The sequence below is a fragment of the Melanerpes formicivorus genome, unplaced genomic scaffold (genome assembly GCF_026170545.1).
Source record: "Melanerpes formicivorus ecotype bairdi unplaced genomic scaffold, bMelFor1.0.p_v2 SCAF_8, whole genome shotgun sequence".
Lineage (NCBI taxonomy): Eukaryota > Metazoa > Chordata > Aves > Piciformes > Picidae > Melanerpes > Melanerpes formicivorus.
This window is the reverse complement of record NW_027142360.1, coordinates 1741489-1767088: the sequence shown is the minus strand read 5'-3', so window position 1 is coordinate 1767088 and position 25600 is coordinate 1741489. Positions and strand designations below refer to the sequence as shown.

The 25600-nt window shown below is 48.7% G+C and overlaps 1 protein-coding gene across 10 annotated transcripts in view; it reads right to left on the bottom strand.

Moving 5' to 3' along the window:
• ERC1 (ELKS/RAB6-interacting/CAST family member 1) overlaps positions 1–25600 on the bottom strand; it is a 435845-nt gene that overhangs the window by 64281 nt on the left and 345964 nt on the right. For all 10 annotated transcript variants that reach the window (XM_068141805.1, XM_068141804.1, XM_068141809.1 and 7 more), the window contains one exon: positions 20565–20709. In XM_068141805.1, the coding sequence (XP_067997906.1) occupies positions 20565–20709 (145 nt within the window). The remainder of the gene's footprint in view (positions 1–20564; positions 20710–25600) is intronic.

Genomic DNA, 25600 nt, shown 5'->3' with positions numbered 1-25600 from the left:
AATTCCTGGATGCTAAAGTGACATGTGCTGCTCAGTATCATCTCGGCACAGACTGCCTGCAACTGCCCAGAGCCCAGCTCTGGGTGCACACAGGGCTGTGTCTGTGTCTGCACCATATAAACAGACTTGATAGTAACTTTTTTTTTCAACCCCCCCTCCCCAGCACCAAACCTCAAGGCTATTTATGCCTGTTCTGAAATTAAATTGAAAAGCTGCTGCATATTACAGACAAGGAAAGCCAATATTATTCTTTCTCTGCCTGACTTTCATCTTTGAATCTAGACAAAATCCTCCACGGTGACTGCTGGAAGGAAGAGTTGAAAGGGCATTTCCTTTGACAACCAACAGAGCCTGGCTACCCCAAACTAAGCCAAAGCTAAGAATGTTCTCTCTGTGGCCAGTTCTTAGGTTTGAGATCCATGCAGAAGAGCCCTGCCTCATCAGATCCATCCAAGCACACAACCATCACATTCCTGTCTGTCCACACCGGCTGTGCGTGTGGTCTGCAGACACAGGATTCCTGTCCATCCACACTGTCCCTGGGCTGGGTCCACAGAGGCAGGATTCCTGCCTGAGCACACACCAGCAGTTGTGCAGTGGGACAGATGATTCCTGTCCTTTTGCCCCCCTCTTGCAGGCAGTACACAGGCTGGGAGGATCACATGAAATCAGTACTTTTCCTTTCACTTCCTGCAGAGGTTTATTTTTTCCTATTACAGCTTCATCAAACCTCAGAGAAGAGCAGTACCTGGAAAGAGTCAATAAATGCTCAGGTTTTCTACTGTATTTGTGCCAACATCATTCTTACCAAAGGAAGAAGTTCTCTTCCTTTCTACAACGTGTAGAGATGTGCACTTTGGCCAGATGAATTTCTCCAAGGTGTCTGCATTGCAGGCAGTATTCCCATCATTGCCTGCTCTGTTCTTCACCTGCTGTACTTCTAGGACTTACACTGTGCTGTGCCATTACATATGAGTAGAAGGCCACCCCAGTGGCCACCATAAAACACACTGTGAAGAGCAGGAAAACAAATCTGAGACAATTCCCTCTCTGCTACAGAAGCACCAAAAGGATAAAGGCTATGGAGAAAGGTGAAAACACAGCCAGACAGACTTCCAGTGGTTTTCCCCTAATAGTTTTTTTACTGCAAAGTCATTGAACTTAGAACTTAGATAGGTGTTAAAGAGCCCTGGCAAAGCACAGGAAGAAGACAGGATAAATGAAGAGAAGGACAGGGGCAACCTGAACTGATTTATTTGCAACTAGAGGACCAACTTCAGTATTTAGTAATCCCTCTTTATATCATAGTACAGATCATGGGCTGCCAGTGGAGAAGGATGAGCTAGTTTGGCAATCACAGAATGGTAGGAGTTGGAAGGGACCTCTGGAAAGCATCTATCTAAGTCCAACTCCCCTGCTGAAGCAGGTTTGTCTAGACCAGGTTGCATCCAAGTGGGTTTTGAAAGTCTCCAGAGAAGAAGACTCCACCATCTCCCTGGGCAGCCTCTTACAGTGCTCCATCACCCTCAGAGGAAACAAGTTTTTCCTTATCTAGAGATTGAAGCAGCATGTGTTCTAGTTTGTGTCCACTGCCCCTTGTCCTCTCACTGGGTAGATGAAGATTCTGGCCCCATCTTCTTGATCCCCAACCTTTAGCTGTTTATAATCATTGGCAATATACCCTCTCAAGCTTCTCTTGCTCAGGCTGAGGAGCCCCAGGAAAGGGAGGAAGAAAGGAGGAAGAGACATCACAAAATCATTTCAGCATTTGATAGACATGAAAAGGATAGAGATGGACAGTAAGGAACTAGTCTTAGTCTGCACTTCCCAGTCTGTGGATCATGCCCAGCAAATCTGTGCATCCTTCATTCTCCAGCCCAGGAGAACGCTCTGCTGTCTTGCCTGTCTCTCTATGCATTATGGAGGAGACCAGAAAAGTGCACAGAATGAAGAGATGTGGACAGAAACAAATACATTTCCCTTTATTAAAAACCAAAACCAGACAAAAAATCCCACAATAAAATCCAGAATGAGAAGGTAGAGCACTTATTACTTCCACAGAACAAAGCAACCTATGCAGTCCTCCAAGTTTGAACCACATGATGGATGGATGTGTGCTTAAGGATCACTACATTGCTTTTGTGATTTTTTCAATACCACTGATGCCAGAAGCTGGCAGATGTTGGAGTTGATGGCTGTAACAAAGGAGACAAAGCCAGGGCTGTACCTGCCAGTGCATTGGAGATGGAGGGCACACTGCCTTGGTGTCAGGAATTACAGTTACATTTCAGGGTAATGGGAAAAAAAGTGAGAGAAGTAATTTCTTCAACTGTGAAAAGGATTCAGTGTGGTGCAATGGCGAAATCACAGCATCACAGGAACATTCAGGTTGGAAAAGCCCCTCAGGATCACCAAGGCCAACCCAGAACCCTACTCTGCAAGGCTCACCCCTAAACCATAGCCCCAAGCACCACAGCCAAAACACCTTGAAACACAGCCAGGCTTGGGGACTCCACCACCTCCCTGGGCAGCATATTCCAAGGCCTGACCACTCTTGCTGGGAACAAATGTTTCCTACTGTCCAGTCTGACCCTGCCCTGCTGCAGCTTGAGGCTGTTCCCTCTTGTTCTATCACTAATTACCTGGGAGAAGAGACCAGCACCGACCTCTCCACAACCTCCTTTCAGGTAGCTGTAGAGAGCCAGGAGGTCTCCCCTCAGCCTCCTCTGTTTCACACTAACCATCCCCAGCTCCTTCAGTCACTCTCCATCAGATTTATTCTCCAGGCCCTTCACAGAATCACAGAATGTTAGGGACTGGAAGGGACCTCAAAAGCTCATCCATTCCAACCCCCCTGCAGAACAGGACTACCTATACCAGATCACACAGGAAGGTCCAGGGAGGTTCTGAATGTCTCCAGAGAAGGAGCTATTCCCCAGCTTCCTTGCCCTCAGCTGCAGTGGCTCCAGCACCTCCATGGCCCTCCTGCACTGAGGTGCCCAGAACTGAAATGGAATAGTTGAAAAAATAAAGCTCCCTTCTCCCTGAATCAAAATCCACTGTAGGACCAGGATCCACCCAGGCTGTTCTCACCCTAAGAGCAATGTGGCTGGAGAGAGCTGTGAGAGAGCCACTTATCTTTCATTTACCCTACAGGACTTAATTGTATTCAAGTAAGACAGACAGGAACTGGTGGTGAACAGGAAGAAAGAGGAGGAAAGACTAAGTTCTGGGAGTGTAAAGTGGTGCCCAAAGCAAGAGAACAAATCCCCTAATGAAATGGATGCTCCTTCACCACAGCTGTATGGAACAGGAAAGAACATTACTACACCCAGGCACCAGCACTGGAAGCAGATTTTAATACATCTATGGAGACTAAAGCTTAACAGAAGTTGAGAGAGAAATATTCACCTATCCTACTGACAACCTAAAACTGGGCTACCTTTATTGCCAAGGCAAACCTACTTACATTTGAAACTGAGGTGCTTGAGCAGCAAATTGATCTTGCAGCCACATGATGCTTTAGTGTGCCAAGTGCAATCAGACAGCAATCTTTTGATAACTGAGTGGGAGACTCATGTTCTCTTTATGCACAGCCTTGGATTAATCCCTGAAAGCATTTCTTGGTTCTGAGAAGACTCAAAGCTTTGGTGTCACATTAAATGCAAAGAATGGCAGACAGAAACCTTTATTTTTGTGTTTAATGCAGGTCTGCTGGGAGGCAGCAGAACAGCACTGCCCTACAGATGACCTGCCAAAACCACTACCTGGTATCTGACAGCATCTTCTGCAGGCCCCTATTCAAGGGAGGGGCGAGAAGGAGGATCTCCATCACTGTCAGTTTTCTCATCTTGTATCTTTCAGAGCTGGCAGCTGTTACCAGAGACTCCTCATGGTTTCCTAAGCTAGCAGCCAGCAGAAAAATCTCCATTCCTTCCCTACACACATTCACAAGCTTCAAGTGGGAAAAATAATACCTCTAGGGAAAGAATGCACACCTCAGCCTTGGACATGAATGTTTCTTCATCATGTCAAAAAAGGGGTGTAGAGGAGGAGCTGAGGGAGCTGGGAGTGTTCAGTGTGGAGAAGAGGAGGCTGAGGGGAGACCTCATTGCTCTCTACAGCTCCCTGAAGGGAGGTTAGAGTGAGGAGGGGGCAGCCTCTGCTCCTTGGTGGCAAGAGACAGGAGCAGAGGAAATGGTTCCAAGCTTTGCCAGGGGAGGTTCAGGCTGGATGCTAGGAAATATTTCTTCCCAGAGAGGGTTCTCAGACACTGGAATGGTCTGCCCAGGGCAGTGTTGGAGTCCCCATCCCTGGAGGTGTTCCAGCAGTGTGTGGATCTGGTGCTTAGGGACATGGCTTGGTGTTGACCCTGCAGTGCTGGGTTGAGGGTTGGACTGGATGAGCTTGGAGGTCTCTTCCAACAGGATGTTTTCTGTGGTTCTGTGAAATCATCTCATTTTGAATGTTGATGAGGTAAAGGGTCATCTGTGTCTTCTAGGCAATTGCCAGTACCAGCAAAACAGTGCAAATGGACAAAAGCAGTTTAGTGTAGAAAAAGCTGCATGTGATCAATGAAGTGTCAGCAAGGATGGTTACACAGGCAGCTTGGAAACCCACAGGATCTGTACTGCCTTCAGACAAGTCATCCAAAACCTTCCTGTGCCTGAAATGGCTGTTTCTTCACAAAAAGATAAGTATATATTCATGGGTTCATCTCATCCAGATTATCTACAGGTTGAAGTGGAATACTCTCTGTCACCCAAACTTCAGGGTTCCCTAAGCAATATATCCAAATGCCACGATTAAAATGCAATCATGGACTGACTCCTTTCCAGCTGACCTTCCAACACCCCCAATTCAAATACCAGCAGGATGATGCCAAGCCAACCCAGCCACAGAACCCATTGTTGGAAAGTCTCAAATACTTTACTCCTGAGGCACATCCTGCCACTGGACAACAAACAGGAGGTAGTTGTGTGTGGATCCTTCCCAACTACGCCACAAACTGCAGAAGTTAAGCAAAAGAAGATGCAACCATAGTTTTGTTCCCTGAATGAACTATTGGCAGCCTTGACCTCTTCCAAGCCACTCTTTCACAACTTTTTGCATCTAACTCATGAACTCATCACCTAACACAGAGACTGCCAGAAACTGAGGGAAGGTTATGTGTTCTGAACATAGTATTTGGAGCACAGAGACCCCAGAGACATAAGTTCATATGTGTATTAAAAGGACCTGCTCTAATATATTCTCTTTATTTAACTGTGATAACCACCATATGGTACAACTGACAGTGACTATTACTCACATTGTAGTCATATCCAAAACCACTGTTTGCAGACTAAGAGAATGATCATTTTTTAGGCCCCAAATTAGTTCAGTCTTCTGGAGAAATCCAGGTCACTCAGGGTTCTTATGCTCATCAGTACTGCCATATACCAGCTGCACCAGGGAGGGTCTTCTTTCCTTCTTCTCTGCCCTGCTGACACCACACCTGCAATCCTGTGTCCAGTTCTGGGCTCCCCAGGTCAAGAGACACAGAGAGCTGCTGGAGAGAGTCCAACAGAGAGCCACAAGGATGCTTAGGGGACTTGAGCATCTCCCCTGTGAAGAGAGACTGAGAGCCCTGGGGCTGTTTAGTCTGGAGAAGAGAAGGCTGAGAGGGGATCTGATCAATGCCTATCAATAGCTGAGGGGTGGGTGTCAAGTGAGGGGGCCAAGCTCTTTTCAGTGGTGCACAGTAATAAGACAAGGACCAATGGATACAAACTTGAAGAGAGAAGGTTTCAGCTCAAGATGAGGAGAAACTTCTTCGGTGTGAGGATGCCAGAGCCCTGGAGCAGGCTGCCCAGAGAGGTTGTGGAGTCTCCTTCTCTGGAGCCTTTCCAACCCCACCTGGATGCATTCCTGTGCAGAATGCCCTGGGTGGTCCTGCTTTTGGCAGTGGGGTTGGGCTGGATGATCTCTGGAGGTTCCTTCCAGCCTCTAATGCTCTCTGATTCTCTGATAAAATGCCTGGCCAGCCCAGTGTAAGCACAACAAGTTTAATTTTATGAAACCCCAGCAGGTTGGTTGTCACTTACAGTAATAGGATACAGGGTGCCTGACCTGCTAACCTAGACTTGTGCAGGGATCCTGGTTTTCTAGTCAGTGACTATGTGGCTTAAATAACTTAGTATAGGAGTTCATAATCCTTGAATGGAGATACTGTACATGTGGCAGCAGATGTTAGCAGCAGGTACTCAATTGATTGCTGTCTACAGCTACCTGAAAGGAGGTTGGAGTGAGGTGGGGGTTGATCTGCTCTCCCTAGTATCAAGTGATAAAATGAGAAGAAATGGCCTGAAGTTTTGCCAGGGAGATTTAGATTGGATTTTAGGGTGGTCAGGCATTGGAACAGGCTGCCCAGGGTGGTGATGGAGTCACTGTCCCTGCAGGTGCTCAAAAGCTGTGTAGAAATGGTACCTGGGGACATGGTTTAATGGCCATGGTGGTACTAGGCTAACTGTTGAACTCCATGATCTTAGAGGTCTTTTCCAAGCAGAAAAATTCTATGACTCTCCATTTCTGTGATTTATATCTCTTAGTGACAAGTTTCAGTGTATGAGAAGTCTGTAAAGCTATAAATGGATGAGTATTGCTAACAGAATGAATCAGGTTTTCTAAATCTGAGGTTGATATTGGGAGACATTAGTGGTTAGAATACCTGTTTGTTTTTAATGTTACAGTTGACCAAGTGGCCAAGAAGGCCAATGGCATCCTGGCCTGCATCAGGAACAGTGTGGCCAGCAGGAGCAGGGAGGTCATTCTGCCCCTGAGCTCAGCACTGGTTAGGCCACACCTTGAGTCCTGTGTCCAGGGCCCAAGAAGGACATTGAGACTCTTAAACATGTCCAGAGAAGGGCAACAGGCTGGGGAGGGCTCTGGAGCACAGCCCTGTGAGGAGAGGCTGAGGGAGCTGGGGTTGCTTAGCCTGGAGAAGAGGAGGCTCAGGGGAGACCTCATTGCTGGAGGTCAGGAGGAAGTTTTACACAGAGAGAGTGATTGCCCATTGGAATGGGCTGCCCAAGGAGGTGGTGGAGTCACCAGCCCTGGAGGTGTTCAGGAGGAGACTTGATGGGGTGCTTGGTGCCATGGGTTAGTTGATTAGGTGGTGTTGGATGATAGGTTGGACAGGATGATCTTGAAGGTCTCTTCTAACCTGGTCTGGTCTATCCTATCCTATCCTATCCTATCCTATCCTATCCTATCCTATCCTATCCTATCCTATCCTATCCTATCCTATCCTATCCTATCCTATCCTATCTATCTGAAAGCAGGTTGTAGCCAGGTGGGGGTTGGTCTCTTCTCCCAGGCAAGCAGCACCAGAACAAGAGGACACAGTCTCAGGCTGTGCCAGGGGAAGTTTAGGCTGGAGGTGAGGAGAAAGTTCTTCCCAGAGAGATTGGCCATTGGAATGTGCTGCCCAGGGAGGTGGTGGAGTCACCATCACTGGAGGTATTCAAAAAAGGCTTGGATGTAGCACTTGGTGCCATGGTTTAGTTGTCAGGAGGTGTTAGGTATTAGGTAATAGGTTGGACTTGATAATCTCTGAGGTCTTTTCCAACCTGGCTGATTCTATGATTCTATGATTCGAATTGTCTAGACAGAGTAGCAAGTAGCAAGTAGTGTATGGCATCTAAGTTCCAAAGCACTTCTAGAAATTTTAAAGCTTGGCTCTTGGTGATCCAAAGAACCTTCCCTTTCAAGCAAACCCTGCAGAGCTCCCATTGCAATGCCCTAAAACCTACAGGCTGTGACCTGAGCAAGCAGAAAGCAGAGGTGGCTGTTTATGGAGGTGACAAGAAGCAGCTCCCTTCCCCAGTGTGGTGAGGCCAGGGACAGCAAGGAGCTCACTGGAACACACATTATTATTTAGTAGTAGGAGAGGCAGAGGGGAGAAGTAAAGGGAGGAGGGAGAGAGGGATGAGAATGGAAGTAACAGCAAAAGAAGATAAAATGCTGCCCTAGGCAAGACTGCTGACGCTGCACCCAGTGCTGTTTCTGTGGGAAACGATGATTAAAAATGATGGGAAAAAAGTCTGGAGCCCATGGCAGGGAGAAGGTGTTTGCTTTTAATCTGCAAGGAATTCCTGTGCTGTGCATCAGGAAGCTGTGTTTGAGGGCATGACAAAGCCTTGCTTTCTGTGCCTGCTCGGCTGCTGTCAGGGTGCTGGGGTCTGCTCCTGGCAGAGATCTCCCCTTGACAGAAACAATTACTGAGGAGTAAAGCCTGGCAGAACAAGCAGCACTGTGATTGATAATCCAGGTGGATTACAGGCCTCTGACAAAAGCCACAATACTCACATCTGACAGCTGGCAATGCTTGATGAGACCCAATTAGTGGATATATATTCACTGCAGCCAGGAGTTTCTTCTGTCTCTAGTCCAACAGCTTCCTGAAGAGAAGTGTCCAGACTGATCACCCCCACTTCTGCCTGCCCACACTTGGCCAGCTATGCTGTCAGGACAGCTGAGAATGTGCTATAAAAACTGCCCATTTTGGCAACTTGGTGTGGCCAGAAGCCTGCAGATTCAAACTTTACAAAGCCGTGTTTGGCCCTACAGATAGTGGTGGTAGAAAAACCTGGGGAACCAGATGACTTCATACCAGCTCTCCACACCATGCAGCGTGTAAAGGAGCCTGCAACTGCACTGCCCAGGTAACAAGTCCCTTACAGGTGAAAGCAGTTCCCAGAATAGAATAGAATAGAATAGAATAGAATAGAATAGAATAGAATAGACCAGGTTGGAAGAGACCTTCGAGATCATTGCATCCAACCTATCATCCAACACCACCTAATCAACTGAACCATGGCACCAAGCACCCCATCAAGTCTCCTCCTGAACACCTCCAATGATGGTGACTCCACCACCTCCCCAGGCAGCCCATTCCAATGGGCAATCACTCTCTCTGTGAAGAATTTCTTCCTAACCTCCAGCCTAAACCTCCCTTGGCACAGCCTGAGACTGTGTCCTCTTGTTCTGGTGATGGTTGCCTGGGAGAAGAGACCAACCCCCACCTGGCTACAACTTCCCTTCAGGGAGTTGGAGACAGCAAGAAGGTCTCCCCTAAGCCTCCTCTTCTCCAGGCTAAGCAACCCCAGCTCCCTCAGCCTCTCCTCACAGGGCTGTGCTCCAGACCCCTCCCCAGCTTTGTTGCCCTTCTCTGGACACCTTCCAGCATCTCAGCATCTTTCTTAAACCGAGGAGCCCAGAACTGGACACAGGACTCGAGGTGTGGCCTAACCAGTGCAGAGTACAGGGGCTGAATGACCTCCCTGCTCCTGCTGGCCACACTCTTCCTGATGCAGGCCAGGATGCCATTGGCCCTCCTGGCTGCCTGGGCACACTGCTTCCTTCCCTGTAAATTTCCTGGCAAAGTACACAAATCAGTTTGTGGCTGTACTGAATAGGTTAACCTGGCACCCAGAGAACACTGGAATTCAGAGTACCTTCTGTTCTGCCCAGTGCATGTAGGAACTCTTCACTGTGAGGGTCCCAGAGCCCTGGAACAGGCTGCCCAGAGTGGCTCTGGAGTCTCCTTCTCTGGAGCCTTTCCCTCCCATTCTGGATGTGTTCCTGTGTGACCTGTGCTGGATTCTCTGGTCCTGCTCTGGCAGGGGGGTTGGACTGGAAGAGGTCCTTTCCAATCTAACATCCTGTGACCCTGTGTGAGCCTATGAACCTCTGACATGCAAGTTCCCTTCAAACTTCTCTGTGTGTTCTGAACTGTCTTATCACAGAAGTAGTTTCCCCCTCTTTTGCATTCATTGCCACTCTGGCTGGTGCAAATATTTGCATGCTGGGGGGAAGAGATCCAACAAATAAAGAGGCATTTAAGGGCCTTGAATCTCATCACTTGTTTCAAACATCAAATTTTACTTAGTTTCCCCAGATACAAAGAAGTCATCACCACCACATGCAGGCAACTTAAAGACATAGAATCACAGAATCACAGAACAGTCTGGGTTGGAAGGGACCTCCAAAGGTCATCCAGTCCAACCCCCTCTGCACTCAGCAGGGACATCCTCACCTAGATCAGGTTGTCCTCTTGAGCCTCATCTTGAATATCTCTAGGGAAAGGGCCTCTACCACCTCCTTGGGCAACCTGTCCCACTGTTCCACCACCCTCATGGGGCAGAACTTGTTCCTAACATCCAACCTGAATCTGCTGTTTTCTAGTTTGAAGCCATTGCCTCTTGTCCTATCACTACATCTTCCTGGAGTTCCTAAGTCCCCTTCTGACAGTGGTGTTTAGAGGAACCTGCATTCATTAAACTTCAGTGGGCACCATCCCATTGCTGGGCCCTGCCAGATGTTCTCAGAGAGCAAAGGTAGTTCTGTCCCCGAAGCAGCACTGCACACAACAGCTACCTGCAGTGATTGTGTCCGTGTCACCTGAAGAGGAAACTCATTTCCTACAAGGGCATCACTCTGATCATGGTTTCAAATCAGCCAATGCAAAGCAAGGCCTAACTGCATGCTTCACATCATCTGTACTACTCTAGCAAGCAGGGTGGTAATAAAAACTGCCGGAAGTGTGGTCATGCTGACACAGCCACAACAGTGAGAGGAAAATCCCTGCCTGTCAGTCTCCCTCTACCTGCTTGACATTCTCCTGTTACAAAGAGAAATGACTGCAACCAGAGGAACTTCCCTTTGGAAAAGTTCACAGCAGAGGAGTGTCAGGTGCCAGTGTGTGGGGTTTCCAGGGAAACAAGCAACAGTGGGAAAAGAGCACTGCTGGGGATAGAGGGGAGAAGCCATTCTGGAATCTAAAATGATTTCCTTTTCCTCCCAATCCCATGAACCACACTTACTTCAGAAACAAATCTTTGCAGTACCTGGGCCTCATAAGCATAGTCACAGTCTCACAGTATCACAGTATAACTTAGGTTGGAAGAGACCTCGAGGATCATCGAGTCCAACCTATCAACACAGACCCCATGACTAGACCATGGCACCAAGTGCCACGTCCAATCTCCCCTTGAACGCCTCCAGGGATGGGGACTCCACCACCTCCCTGGGCAGCACATCCCAATGACGAACGACTCACTCGGTGAAGAACTTCCTCCTCACCTTGAGTCTAAACGTCCCCTGGCGCAGCTTGAGACTGTGTCCTCTTGTTCTGGTGCTGGTTGCCTGGGAGAAGAGACCAACCCCTTCCTGGCCACAACCACCCCTCAGGTAGTTGTAGAGGGCAATGAGGTCACCCCTGAGCCTCCTCTTCTCCAGGCTAAGCAACCCCAGCTCCCTCAGCCTCTCCTCACAGGGCTGTGCTCAAGGCCTCTCCCCAGCCTTGTTGCCCTTCTCTGGACACATTCAAGTCTCTCAATGTCCTTCTTAAACTGAGGGGCCCAGAACTGGTCACAGGACTCAAGGTGTGGCCTAACCAATGCAGGGTACAGGGGCACAATGACTTCCCTGCTCCTGCTGGCCACACTGTTCCTGATGCAGGCCAGGATGCCCTTGGCCTTCTTGGCCACCTGGGCACACTGCTGGCTCATGTTTAGGCAGCTGTCAATAAGCACCCTCAGGTCCCTCTCTGTTTGGCAGCTCTCAGCCACTCTGACCCCAGCCTGTAGCTCTGCATGGGGTTGCTGTGGCCAAAGTGCAGCCCCTGGCACTTGGACTTGTTGAATGCCATCCTGTTGGACTCTGCCCATCTGTCCAGTTGGTCGAGGTCCCTCTGCAGAGCCCTTCTGCCCTCTAACTGACCAACATCTGCTCCTAACTTGGTGGCATCTGCAAACTTGCTGATGACTGACTCAATGCCCTCATCCAGATCATCAATGAAGATGTTAAAGAGGATGGGGCCCAGCACTGATCCCTGGGGGACACCACTGGTGCCTGGCTGCCAGCTGGCTGTGGCACCATTCACCACCACTCTCTGGGCTCAGCCTGCAGCCAGTTCCTAACCCAGCACAGAGTGTAGTGGTCCAAGCCACGAGCTGACAGCTTAGCCAGCAGTTTGCTGTGTGGGACAGTGTCAAAGGCCTTGCTGAAGTGCAGGCAGACCACATCCCCAGTCTGCCCCACATCCCCCAGGCAGTCACCTGATCACAGAAGACGATCAGGTTGGAGAGGCAGGACCTGCCCCTCCTAAATCCATGCTGGCTGCACCTGAGCCCTTGGCCATCCTTCAGGTGTGCAGTTATTGCCCCCAGGATAATCTGCTCCATCACTTTCCCTGGCACTGAGGTCAGGCTGCCAGGCCTGGAGTTTCCAGGTGCCTCCATCCGACCCTTCCTGTGGATGGGGACCGCGTTGGCCAGTTTCAGTCACCTGGGACCTCTCCAGTGAGCCAGGACTGGAGGAAAATGATGGAGAGCAGCTTGGCAGCTCATCTGCCAGCTCTCTCAGCACCCTAGGATGGATCCCATCCGGCCCCATGGACTTGTGAGTGTCCAAGGGGCTCAGCAGGTCCTGAACTAATTCCTCATGGATTTCTGGGGCATTACACTGCTCCCCGACCCCATCGCCCAGCTCAGGAGGCCACTCCTCCTGAACTCCTCCTGCCTTGCTGTTAAACACTGAGGCAAAGAAGGTGTAGTGAGGCATTAAAGATAGAATGCAAAAGAAGCTGAAGCTATTAGGGTTGGTCCTCAACTCAGTCAAAAGTGGAAGCCATCAAAATACAAAGCCAAGAAGCTCACAGTGCTTTCTGTGTCAGCCTCCACTAAAAAATGTACTCAGGTGACCAACAACCTTAATTTGAGTACTCAGAGAATATCATTTTAGGTCAGAAAAGAAGCAGAAGAATGAGATGGGCCACTAAAAAATAAATAATAAGATGTCTTCACATTATCTAGCTCTGATTGCTCCAGGAAAGAGTTTACTCACTACAATGAAAGCTATTAATGGTTATTTTTAGGAGCCTGTGGGAAGTGGTGAGGTTTTGGGAGACTCCATCAAGGTTTCTAACACATGACTCACATGACATGCTCACGGCCAGCTTCAGCGAACAAAAGGCCTCTCCTTTTGAGCTTTGTCCAGTTTGCAGTTATCACACTTGGAGAAAGAAAAAAGACAAACCAAGTAAAACCTGAGAATGAAAAAGTGGAATGGTCATATAGCCAGAAAAGAAGACACAGGAAAAGTGGCAGAATGGAGACTGCCCAGATTAGGGAACAAAATAGAGGAGATAGCTCTGTGGAAACTCAAATGGCTGCTAGAAAGTGCAGAGAAAGAGACTCCTTATCTCTGTAACAGCTAGATAAAAGTAGTAATGAGCTTAAAGGGACATTGCACATGCACAATGTCACCATGATAAAGACAGATGTGCCACAGAGAAGACTAAGAATGAGAGTTTCCGTCACCAGTAGTCTTTAGGAACAGATTGCATGCCCTCACAAATCAAGTGGGTCCCACAGAGCCCTGTCCTGAGTCCAGTACTATTCAGTATTTGTCATTGACAATCTGTGTGACAGAAGAGAATACATAGTATAGAATCACAGAATTGTTAAGTGTTGGAAGGGACCTCAAGGACCAGCCAGGACCAACTCCCCTGCCATGGCCAGGGACACCTCACACTGCAGCAGGTTGCCCAGAGCCACATCCAGCCTGGCTGCAAACACCTCCAGGCATGAGGCTTCCACCACCTCCCTGGGCAACCTGTGCCAGGCTCTCACCACCCTCATGGGGAACAACTTCTTCCTAACATCCAATCTGAATCTACCCACTTCTAGTTTTGCTCTATTCCCTTCACTACCTGACACTCCTAAAAAGTCCCTCATGCCTACAAACTTGTGGAGCAAGCTTCAGCTGGTGGTTCCGTGAGCATGCTGAAGTATGGGATCAAAATGATACATGCTCTTCAAAGAACAGATCTGAAAATTACTTAATACCTAAAGCAGCATAATAAAACTATCTTCAGTATTAATGTAACCTCCTCAGTACTAATGTAACCTGGGGTTATGCCACTTAAAGTGAAAAATTCCAGCTCCTATAATCAGCAACACTGAACCAAGCCAGCTCCTGCTAACTTTTGCTGCAGTGTTTTAAAGAATCAGAAATAATCACAAAACATTATACAATAATACAGAATCACAGAGTGGGCTGGGTTGGAAGGGACCTCCAAAGCTCATCCAGGCCAACCCCCTTTGCACTCAGCAGGGACATCCTCCACTAGATCAGGTTGCCCAGAGCCCTGTCCAGCCTCACCTTGAATATCTCCAGGGATGGGGCTCCAACCAACTCCCTGGGCATGCAAATGAATGCAGTGATCTATAAACAACTCAATGGAATAGGACTCCCAGCTCCCAGAAAACAGACACTGATACAGTTCAGAACCCCCTAAAGATACCACCACGATTGCCTAAGCATTCATGGCACAGTAGTACCTAGAGATGTTGGTCAGCTTGGGTCCCCACTGTGCTAGACACTGTACAGAGTAAATGACATTTTCTCTGAACAGCTCCTGGTGCAAAACCCCAAGTGTTTCAGACTCAAAGCCAACAGACAGGAAAACCTCAGCCCACTCAGATAATCCCTCCTATTGACACAGAGCCACAGAATGGTTTGGGTTGGAAGGGACCTCCAAAGCTCATCCACTCCAACCCCAACTAGATCAGGATGCCCAGACTCCTGTTTCACCTCACCTTGAATATCTCCAGGGATGGGCCACAACCACCTCCCTGGGCAACCTGTGCCAGTGTTCCACCACCCTCATAGTAAAGAACTTCTTCCTCACACTCAGTCTCAATCTGCTCTGCTCTGGTTTGAAGCCATTGCCCCTGGTCCTGTCCCTGCAGCCTTTGCAAACAGTCTCTCTCCATCCTTCTTGTAGCCGTCTTCAGGCACTGGAAGTTGCTATTAGGTCTCCCTGGAGCCTTCTCTTCTCCAGGCTGAACACCCCCAGCTCCCTCAATCTTTCCTTGGAACAGAGCTACTCCAACCCCCTGACCATTTTCGTAGCCCTCCTCTGGACCTGCTGCATCGGGTCCATGTCCTTCCTGTGTTGAGGGATCTAGAGGTGGATGCAGTACTCCAGGTGAGGTCTCCCCAGAGCAGGATCTCCTCTCTCCATCTCTGTCCATTCTGCTTTGGATGCAGCCCAGGCTGCCATTGGCCTTGTGTGCTGCAAGCTCCCACTGCCTGCTCCTGCCCAGTTTCCAAGCTGCAGAGCAGAGCTTTGTCCAGTTACGAAACATAGATTCCAATTGTTCAAACTGAGCTGGACAAGCAAAGGAACACATGGTGAGCAGGCTGCTTTTTAACAGATGAGCAGTGGCCCTGTGGCCACAAAGCAGGCCAGAGCTCCTTGGGCCTTTGTGAGTTCCACTCCCAGGCTGTGGAGGCTGCTGCAGGGTGCACCCTGAGGTGCGGCTGGCGCTCGCCGCGCCGCAGCTGCACTTGGTTAGGCAACCTCCAGCTCTGTCCTCTTGCACCAGACCCGGCCCCCTCTGCTCCAGCAGCTGCCCAGCCACTGCTTCTCCATGAACTTCTCACAGAGACAGAGCACTCCTGGAGGAAGTAAATTGGGCCCACATTAGCTGGTGACCCTGGCCCTGCAGGGGCTGCCTGCCTGATGACAGAGGAACTCCCTCATGCAAACTGACAACCAATATGAAACAGGCAGCTCCACTTACTGCAAAGCCTGCTCCATGCAGAGTGCCTCATTAGGAAATGGTCTCTATATTGAGGCACATTCCTGCAATTTAGAGCCTAGAAACTCTTAAATTGAAACAACATTGATGGCAGATCCTCCTTCTGAACTGCCTCTCTTCATCCTAAGTGTAATACACAGTACATAAAGCACCAACATGCCCTTGGCAGGACTCCTCCCCAGCAATGCCCTTTCCCACGTGAGTCACCAGGAACCTGACATTGCTGGGAAAGAAGGAAGGAGAGTCAGAGCAAGGAATAACTGCAGAGTCCTCCAGAATCTGTACCAAACTTTACTTGAATCTATGTCTCTTCACCAATATTTGAGGATAAATGAAAATCACCTGAAATTTCAGGGCTGAAGGAGCTGGAACTAGTATTAGTTTATGAAGTAAAATGAGGCCTATCAGTGCAATGAGCTTGGGGTTTGGGAGAGAGTTGTGTCTTCCTGCAACTGAATTGGAGCCAGCAGTGTGCCCAGGTGGCCAAGAAAGCCAAAGGCATCCTGGCTGGGATCAGCAATGCTGTGTCCAGCAGCAGCAGGGAGGGGATTGTCCCCTGGGACTCAGCTCTGGGGAGGCCACACCTTGAGGGTTGTGTCCAGTTCTGGGCACCTCAGTACAAGAGAGATGTGGAGGTGCTGGAGCCAGGGCAGAGCAGGGCAAGGAAGCTGGGAAGGGCCTGGAGAAGAAATCTGATGGAGAGTGACTGAAGGAGCTGGGGATGGTTAGTGTGAAACAGAGGAGGCTGAGGGAAGACCTCCTGGCTCTCTACAGCTACCTGAAAGGAGGTTGTGGAGAGGTTGGTGCTGGTCTCTTCTCCCAGGTAATTAGTGATAGAACAAGAGGGAACAGCCTCAAGCTGCAGCAGGGCAGGGTCAGACTGGACACTAAGAAGAATTTGTTCCCAGCAAGAGTGGTCAGGCCTTGGAATGTGCTGCCCAGGGAGGTGGTGGAGTCCCCAAGCCTGGATGTGTTTGAAGGTGGTTTGGCTGTGGTGCTTGGGGCTATGTTTTAGGGGTGACCCTTGCAGAGTAGGGTTCTGGGTTGGAGTTGGTGATCCTGAGGGGCTTTTCCAACCTGAAGGTTTCTGTGATTCTTTGATTCTGTGATTTCTACACCCTGAGAAAGGTCAACTCACCCGGCACAAGCAGTGAGAAGACATAACCTGAATCCTGTCACATGTTCCTGAATCCATTCATATTCACCACTGCTGCTTAGTCACAAAACTGCCTTCCTAAAACTCTGTCTCTGTCAGAGGCTCTTTGCAGTTTGAATGAGGTTCAGCAATTGTGTCTCTGGTACCTACCACAGCCATGTGTAAGTCTCCACACAAACCACCCACTTCTGATATTGCTCAGCATTTCTGTCTGCATCCTGTGCACATGGAAAGAGGAATCCTTTAGTCAGCTGTGCCTGCCAGCCAACCAAGAGAGCTGCTTTCCCACCACAAAGCCCAAGACCTTCCTAGAAATGAGATGGACTGAAATACCAAACACTGATGAAGGAGCTGAACAGCTCTGAAACAATGGTAAAGGCAGAAGGAAGGAATTCCTGAGGTCAGCTCTGAATCTGAAGGGCTGAACAGACATTTTAGGCTCCAGATCTGCTTTTCAAAGCCTTCCAGAAGGTCTTGATTAACTGGCACCGTCTGCCTTTCTCAAGCAGCTGTCTTCAATGCAGCTGCAAGGCTGAAATATTCTGCGTTCACAATTCCTGTTCTAAATCTAGGAATTACAGCTAAACTTTTAGGAAGTTCCTGAAATGCTATATAGTCCTGTGGAGCTGGCTAACACAAACAGATCTTTGTTCTCAAGCTGTAGAAAAGAGTCCAGGTAGAGAAAGCTGGAACTGATGAAGCAGCACAGTTGTTCTGCTGGAAAATAGGAGGCTGGTGACCTGTAATAACTGAAGAGGACCACAAGGGCCAAGTACAGAGGTTATTTGCAAAGCATGCAGAAAAATGAGATTCACAGGGTCACAGAATGGTAGGGGTTGGAAGGGACCTCCAGAAATCATCGAGTTCAACCCCCCCTGCCAAAGCAGGATAGAATAGAATAGAATAGAATAGAATAGAATAGAATAGAATAGAATAGAATAGAATAGAATAGAATAGAATAGAATAGAATAGAATTCACCAGGTTGGAAAAGACTTTTGAGATCACCGAGTCCACCCTATCACCCAACACCATCTGATCAACTAAACCATGGCACCAAGTGCCTCAGCCAGGCACTTCCTAAACACTTCCAGTGATGGTGACTCCACCACCTCCCTGGGCAGCACATTCCAATGGCCTAATTGGCCATTGAAGAACTTTCTTCTTTCTTCTTTCTTCATTCTTTCTTCTTGCTATAAAGAACTTCTTCCTAACATCCAGCCTGAACCTCCACTGGCACAGCTTGAGACTGTGTCCTCTTGTTCTGGTGCTGGTTGCCTTGGAGAAGAGACCAACCCCTTCCTGGCTACAACCTCCCTTCAGGTCATCTAATCCAACCTCCGTGCCACGGGCAGGGACATCTCTCAACTAGCTCAGGTTATTCAAGGCCCCATCCAGCCTGGCCTTGAACATCTCCAGGGAGGAGGCATCCACAGCCTCTCTGGACAATCCATTGCAGACTCTTGCCACCCTTGTAGTGAAGAATTTCTCCTCAATTTCACTCCATTTCCCCTTGTCTGTGGATGAACACTATTGTAAAAAGTCCCTCTGCAGCCTTCCTGTAGGATCCCTTCAGGTATTGGCAGGCAGCTCTAAGGCTGCCCCAGAGTCTTCCCTTCTCCAGGCTGAACACTCCCAGTTCCCTCAGCCTGTCCTCACAGCAGAGGTGTTCCAGCCCCTGGATCATCTCTGTGGCCCTCCTCTGGACTTGTTCCATCAGATTTATGTCCCTCTTACAGTGAGGACACCAGAACTGTACCCAGCATTCGAGGTGGGGTCTCAGAGGAGCAGAGTGAAGGGGGAGAATCAGCTCTCTTGATCTGCTGGCCCCACTCCTCCTGCTGCAGGAAAGCACTTAGAATGGCCACCCTTAAGGGACATGGCCATGTCTGTGTAGGAACAATGTAAGACTGATCATCACTGAAAGACAGTGCTATGAACTATAACGTTAAGGAAATCACCTCATTGAAACCTAAGTCCTTACAGGTAATCACAGCCTCAATAGTACACCCACAGTTACTTCTGGTGAACACCTCTGAATCCAGTTCTAGCAGGAGCTCATCTGTCTGGCAAGTGACAGAGTTGAAAAGCTCTACTTCTTGCTCTTTTGAAGCTGGTTTAACAATCAAAATGACTGTTCTTCAATGATTGTTATCTTCAAAGTACATGGCCAGTAACCTGCTTGTGTTGCCTAAGGAGGAAGCAGAGGAATCTCTTCTCAGAAAGCAGACCTGGTTTGGCCTTACTGCCTGACAGCAACTAAAATCATCTGGCTGACAGATGAAATGCTGCACATAAAACTTTATGAGGATGGAAATGGTGGCACTGAAGAAACTGATACTGGCTTGGCAGCAGCATATGTGCTATTAGAAGGAATAACTCAGGAAACCCCACCAGAAGTGCTGAAGTGAAAAATCTGCAGAGATTTTTCAGATCCTAAATCTCATATTGCCAGGGATGCCTTTTGCTTCCTCTGTGTTTTACTGCCAATGTATTTTTCACATTGCATTCAGTACTGAAATGCAATATGAAATCCTTGGATAGACAGACACACACTTTCCCTGTGCCCACACAAAAAGATCTTAGAAATGGGAGAGGCCAGGAATAGGAAAAGACCAATCTCCTCACAGGCATGAGACCTCCCAGATCCCCCTGTGGTGCTCCTGTCACAGCTTAGAAATCACAGCAGAGACTATGTGGTGTAGCACAAACATATTTGAGCTTTACAGCAAGGAGAATAGCCTTCCAGGCATGCTGCTTTCCCAGCAAGGCAAATACAGGCTACCAAGAACAATCACTACATTTCCATGAGGCTGTGGTTCATAGAATCACAGAATGGTCTGGGTTGGAAGGGACCTCCAAAGCTCATCCAGTCCAACCCCCTCTGCACTCAGCAGGGACATCCTCAACTAGATCAAGTTGCCCAGAGCCCTGTCCAGCCTCACCTTGAATATCTCCAGGGATGGGGCCTCAACCACCTCCCTGGGCAACCTGTGCCAGTGTTCCACCACCCTCATGGTGCAGAACTTAATCCTCACATCCAATCTCAATCTGCTCTGCTCTAGTTTGAAGCCATTGCCCCTGGTCCTGTCCCTGCAGCCTTTGCAAACAGTCTCTCTCTCCACCCTTCGTGCAGCTCCCTTCAGGTACTGGTAGGCTGCTATTAGGTCTCCCTGGAGCCTTCTCTTCTCCAGGCTGAACACCCCCAGCTCCCTCAGCCTGTTCTAACAGCAGAGCTGCTCCAACCCCCTGATCATTCTCATGGCCCTCCTCTGGACCTGCTCCATCAAGTCCACACCCTTCCTATATTGAGGGCTCCAGAGGTGAACGCAGTACTCCAGGTGAGGTCTCCCCAGAGCAGAGCAACGTGGCAGAATCCCCTCTCTGGATCTGCTGGCAATGCTGCTTTGGATGCAGCCCAGGCTGTGATGTGCCTTCTGTGCTGCAAGCTCACACTGGTTGTTTGTGTCTGCAGAAGACAATAATCAATGTCCTCCTCTTCACTGACAGTCTCCCATACCTTCTATGACACATCTTACTAGCCAGGCAGTGACACAAAGCAACTCCCCTCAACACTGGGACTTTCTTCCCCACCATGTTTTACAGGCTTCACAGCTGGTAGCTAGCTTTAAATCATTATTTGTGCACTTACTACCCTGCCATCCAACAGGATTCTACATGATTAGTTCCACAAATGAAGATAATCATCTCACACCCAATTACTAACAGACTTCTTTCCCAGCTCTCCTCTACTCACCTGCTGCTTGAGCTGCTGCACAAGACGATCCTTCTCTCGTTTCAGTGCAGCCACTTCATCTTGGGTCTTCTTCTTAGAGGATGAAAGTTCCAGCAGAGCAATATTGGCATCTTTTTCACTAATGGCAGCAAGAAGGGCTTCCTGTCTGGAAAAAGCACATATAAATACAGATATGAATACATTTAATACATGACTGTCCTGCAAGACTTAGAGGAAACATCAAAAAAGAACTGAACACACCATAAGAGTCCTGTGTCCAGTTCTGGGCTCCTCAGTTTAGGAAGGAGGTTGACTTGCTGGAGCATGTCCAGGGAAGGGCAACAAAGCTGGGGAGGGGCTTGGAACACAGCCCTGTGAGGAGAGGCTGAGGGAGCTGGGGTTGCTTAGCCTGGAGAAGAGGAGGCTCAGGGGTGACCTTATTGCTCTCTACAACTACCTGAAGGGAGGTTGTAGACAGGCAGAGGTTGGTCTCTTCTTCCAGGCAGCCAGTACCAGAACAAGAGGACACAGTCTCAGGCTGTGCCAGGGGAGGTTTAGGTTGGAGGTCAGGAGGAAGCTCTACACAGAGAGAGTGATTGCCCATTGGAATGGGCTGCCTGGGGAGGTGGTGGAGTCACCATCACTGGAGGTGTTCAGGAAGAGACTTGCTGGGGTGCTTGGTGCCATGGGTTAGTTGTTTAGGTGGTGTTGGATGATAGGTTGGATGTGATGATCTTGAAGGTCTCTTCCAACCTGGTTGATTCTATTCTATTCTATTCTATTCTATTCTATTCTATTCTATTCTATTCTATTCTATTCTATTCTATTCTATTCTATTCTATTCTATTCTATTCTATTCTACTCTACTCTACTCTACTCTATTCTATTCTATTCTATTCTATTCTATAACTGCAGTGGCAGTAAGTCCTTTTGTCATGGTCATGTGTCTGTTGGTGAAGCAGGAAACCAAGACCCTAAATGACTGTGCTGATACCAAAGAAAGAGACATATAATAATGGGTTACTGTTTTGCACTCAGCTTCTCAGTTTCTAATCCTCACCATTTATTACTACTTTGGCTGAGCACTTTCATTCTTTACAGTGTTCTACAGGGACTCTCTAGGGTGTCAGGTAGGGATAGGACTGGGGTGGATGGAGCAAAACTACAAGTGGGTAGATTCAGACTGGATGTGAGGAAGAAGTTGTTCCCCATGAGGGTGGTGAGAGCCTGGCACAGGTTGCCCAGGGAGGTGGTGGAAGCCTCATCCCTGGAGGTGTTTGCAGCCAGGCTGGATGTGGCTGTGAGCAACCTGCTGTAGTGTGAGGTGTCCCTGGCCATGGCAGGGGGGTTGGAACTGGCTGATCCTTGAGGCCCCTGTGTTCTGTGATTCTGTGAAAGGCACTGTGACTTTCTGACTGTTTCCTGGATCTGAAACAAGGTGCAGTTTGAATGAAAGTAAGAAAAGTATACTGTGCCATGATATGAGCATTGCAGCTGCAGGCTTTAGTTCTGTGCAGAGAGGTTCACCTGGGAGGAGTGCAGGTGCACTGCCAGCCCTGCTGAAGGGAGATGTTTGTCATGGCTCACTACTGTTCTCAACACAGCTTGGCACTGCTAACTGATTCCAAAAGCCCACAAAATACCACCAAGCCAAAGGCAAGGTTTGTGATTGAAGAGCACCACAAAACTGACTTGTTCCCCTTCTTGTGAGCTGTTTCCCTCAGGGAGACCAGAAGGATGTGATGTAAGACAGTGAGATGGCAAGAAGAGCAATGGCTTACAATGTGAATGGTGCTAGCAGGTGAACAAACCTGTCAGAGGTGCTGCAGGCAGGCACAGAGGCTCAGCTTCAGCTTAGGTAACAGTCAGTGCTACAGGCTCGGCTTCCTCAGCAAACTGAGTCTTCAGTTATTCATATCATAGGTCCTGGAATGTTTTAACTAGCAGGCAAAGCATGTACTGGCTGCACAGGCAAGGGTGGCTGATCTTTGTAACTGCTGGCTAATGGCAGAGACACTGCATGAAGAGTTCAGTGGAGTTAGCTGAGCTGGTTGAGAGGGACAGAGGAGTAGCTGTAGCAATAGCAGCCCAGCAGCAGCGAGCTGCCTTTTTATCCCCCTCCTTGGGCAGGTTCTGCAGCCTAAACTGAGCTGTGCAGCAGTGCACAAGAGGTAAGCAGACTTCAAACAGACTGAATATTAGAAGGGAAACCTGAAATGTCAATAAAGTGGAAAATCTAGCCAAAAGAGGTTTAGGATTAACTCTGAATTGGACAAAAAAGAGAAGAAGGTGCTTTGGTTAGGTTTTTCCCCCCATTCAGTTTGCAGTTCAGCTGAGACTGAGAGTTCTTACAGCTGATGCCAAGAGGAGGGCAGTGCTGGCTGCAAAGCTGAGAAGCCACTGAAGAGTGCCATAACTGAATTATTCTGATGCCAAGCATCATGAGCCTATAAAGTACTCCTGACAAGGTTGTCCTCTGGCATTTCCTGACTGCCCTAGTGAACACTTTTACCCAAACACACCAAAGAATGGTGTAAAAAGGCACATCACCTTCAGACACTCAGTGAAAATGTCTGCTTTGGGAATTACTACTGGGGAGGATGGCAACTGCAGGCCTTGAATCAAGGCAAAGCTTTAAGGCTGTCCCTCAAACACAGAAAGGCTTTTTGTTCAATGGAAGCTGTACTACAGCATCTGACTAACACTACAAACTGTCACAATAGAAGACATCCAGCAAAGCAGCATTTCCTGAACAATTCTGTAGCACAAAAGAAAGGCCTTAAGGAATTGTACAGCACTTGGAACAGTGTGTCCCAGAGAATGCCTCTGCTGCACTGACTTCAGGGCAAATGGCAGGTGCTAGCTTCTCATACAAATGCTTGCAGAGGCCATAGTAAAAGTCATACACAGCATAGATGAGACTCCTTGTCTCTTGCATGGGTGAGGATAGAAAGGTGATCTGCTATCCTGAGTGACCATGTCTTTGAATCAATCTACTCCACTCTGCCCTGGTGAGGCCCCATCTGGAGTATTGCATCCAGTTCTGGGGTCCTCGAGAGGGACAGGGATCTGCTGGAGAGAGTCCAAGGGAAGGCTAAAAGGATGCTGAAGGGACTGCAGCACTGCCTGGGGAGGAGAGGCTGAGAGCCCTGGGGCTGTTTAGTCTGCAGAGGAGAAGACTGAGAGGGATCTGATCAATGTCTATCAATAGCTGAGGGCTGGGGGTCAGGAAGGAAGGGACAGGGACAGCCTCTGCTCACTTGTGCCCTGGGATAGGACAAGGGGCAATGGATGGAAACTGCAGCACAGGAGGTTCCACTTCAGCATGAGGAAGAACTTCTTGACTGTGAGGGTCCCAGAGGCCTGGAGCAGGCTGCCCAGAGAGGTTGTGGAGTCTCCTTCTCTGGAGCCTTTCCATCCCTGTCTGGATGTGTTCCTGTGTGACCTGTGCTGGATTCTCTGGTCCTGCTCTGGCAGGGGGTTGGACTCAAAGATCTCCACAGGTCCCCTCCAGGCCCTAACATCCTCTGATCCTGTGAACTACAGCTCATATAGATTCAGTTACCAAGTCCCATTAGCACCAAATGATTCTAGTGTGCATTGTGCTGAGTCTCCCTGGAGTCCTGCAGAAACCAGTCTTGTTGCATTCATCTTTTCCCTCTTTGGTGAACCACAGCTAAAAATGTTTTAGGTTCCACCTCAACACAAGGGGAAACTTCTTCACTGTAAGGGTCACAGAGCACTGGAACAGGCTGCCCAGAGAGGTTGTGGAGTCTCCTTCTCTGGAGACTTTCAAGGCCCATCTGGATGTGTTCCTGTGTGACCTGAGCTAGATTGTATGGTCCTGCTCTGGCAGGGGGGTTGGCCTCAATGATCTCTTCGGGTCCCTTCCAACCCCTCACATCCTGTGAGCCTGTGTGAGATCCTTCTGGATGGATCCCTTCCCTCATATGAGTCCATGGCACCACACAGCCTGGTGTCATCAGCAAATGTGCTGAGGATGCACTCAGTGCCACTTGCTGACAAAGATGTTGAACAGCACTGGGCCCAGAACAGACCCCCGAGGAACTCCACTTGTCACTGGACTCCACCTGGACATGAGCAGTTGACCACAAGTGTTTGAGTGTGACCATTTGGTCCTTATCCATCCATCAAGTGCATGGTTCTCCATCTTAGAGACACAACATATGCCAGAGAGATGGTCAGACACAGTACACAGGATGCTCACATCAATTCTGCAGAAGGTGTATTAGGGTCTGGTGGCAGTGCCAAAAGCAGCACCAATGCTGCCAACTGTTCCATCCTAATTGTAACACCAAACACTTCTATTTCAGTCTTTTCTGGTTGCTGCTTATGCCTGAGAGAAGGATTCAAAAGGGAGCATAAGACACAACAAGTGTCTGCATAATGGCAGCATCAGGGCAAAAGGAGGATGGAAGCAGTTTCATTCAGCACTGAGGCATCTCTTTGCCTCCTACTCCTCCTGGTAGCTTTAGTGACCACTGCTAAAATAGTGCCAAAAAAAGTGTTTCTAAGCAAACAGAAGTTGTTGAAAGGGTTGAGGACAGGAATGGAGCAGGTGTCAGGGCCTATGGATAAAATCTGGATATATTTAGTTCCATAATTGCAGCAGAAGGTTTCATTTCATTTCCTTTTTCAGATCCAGCTCTGAAAGTAGGTGTAGCTACTTGCAGTCTCCTAGTGCAGCCTTGTTTGAATTGGCACTGCAGCATGTTCTGATGAACTCTGAAGATAAACAGCTTTGCAGATGCTGAAAGCAACTGGCATTTTGCAGTAAGCAGGGAGCAGTAGGACTGACTTCTCTTCTGGGTTTATGTTCATCCAGTCTCTCTATTTCATGAGGAGAAAGTGGAGTTGCATCTTTAAATACAGTGCAGGAGACTGAGTGTGCATACTCTGCACCAGAGCAGGCACTGTGAAGCCTGATCTAAACCATGGAAACAGACCCTTAACAACCCTGGATTCAGACTCACAGAATGTGAGGGGCTGGAAGGGACCTCAAAAGCTCATCCAGCCCAACCCCCTGCCAGAGCAGG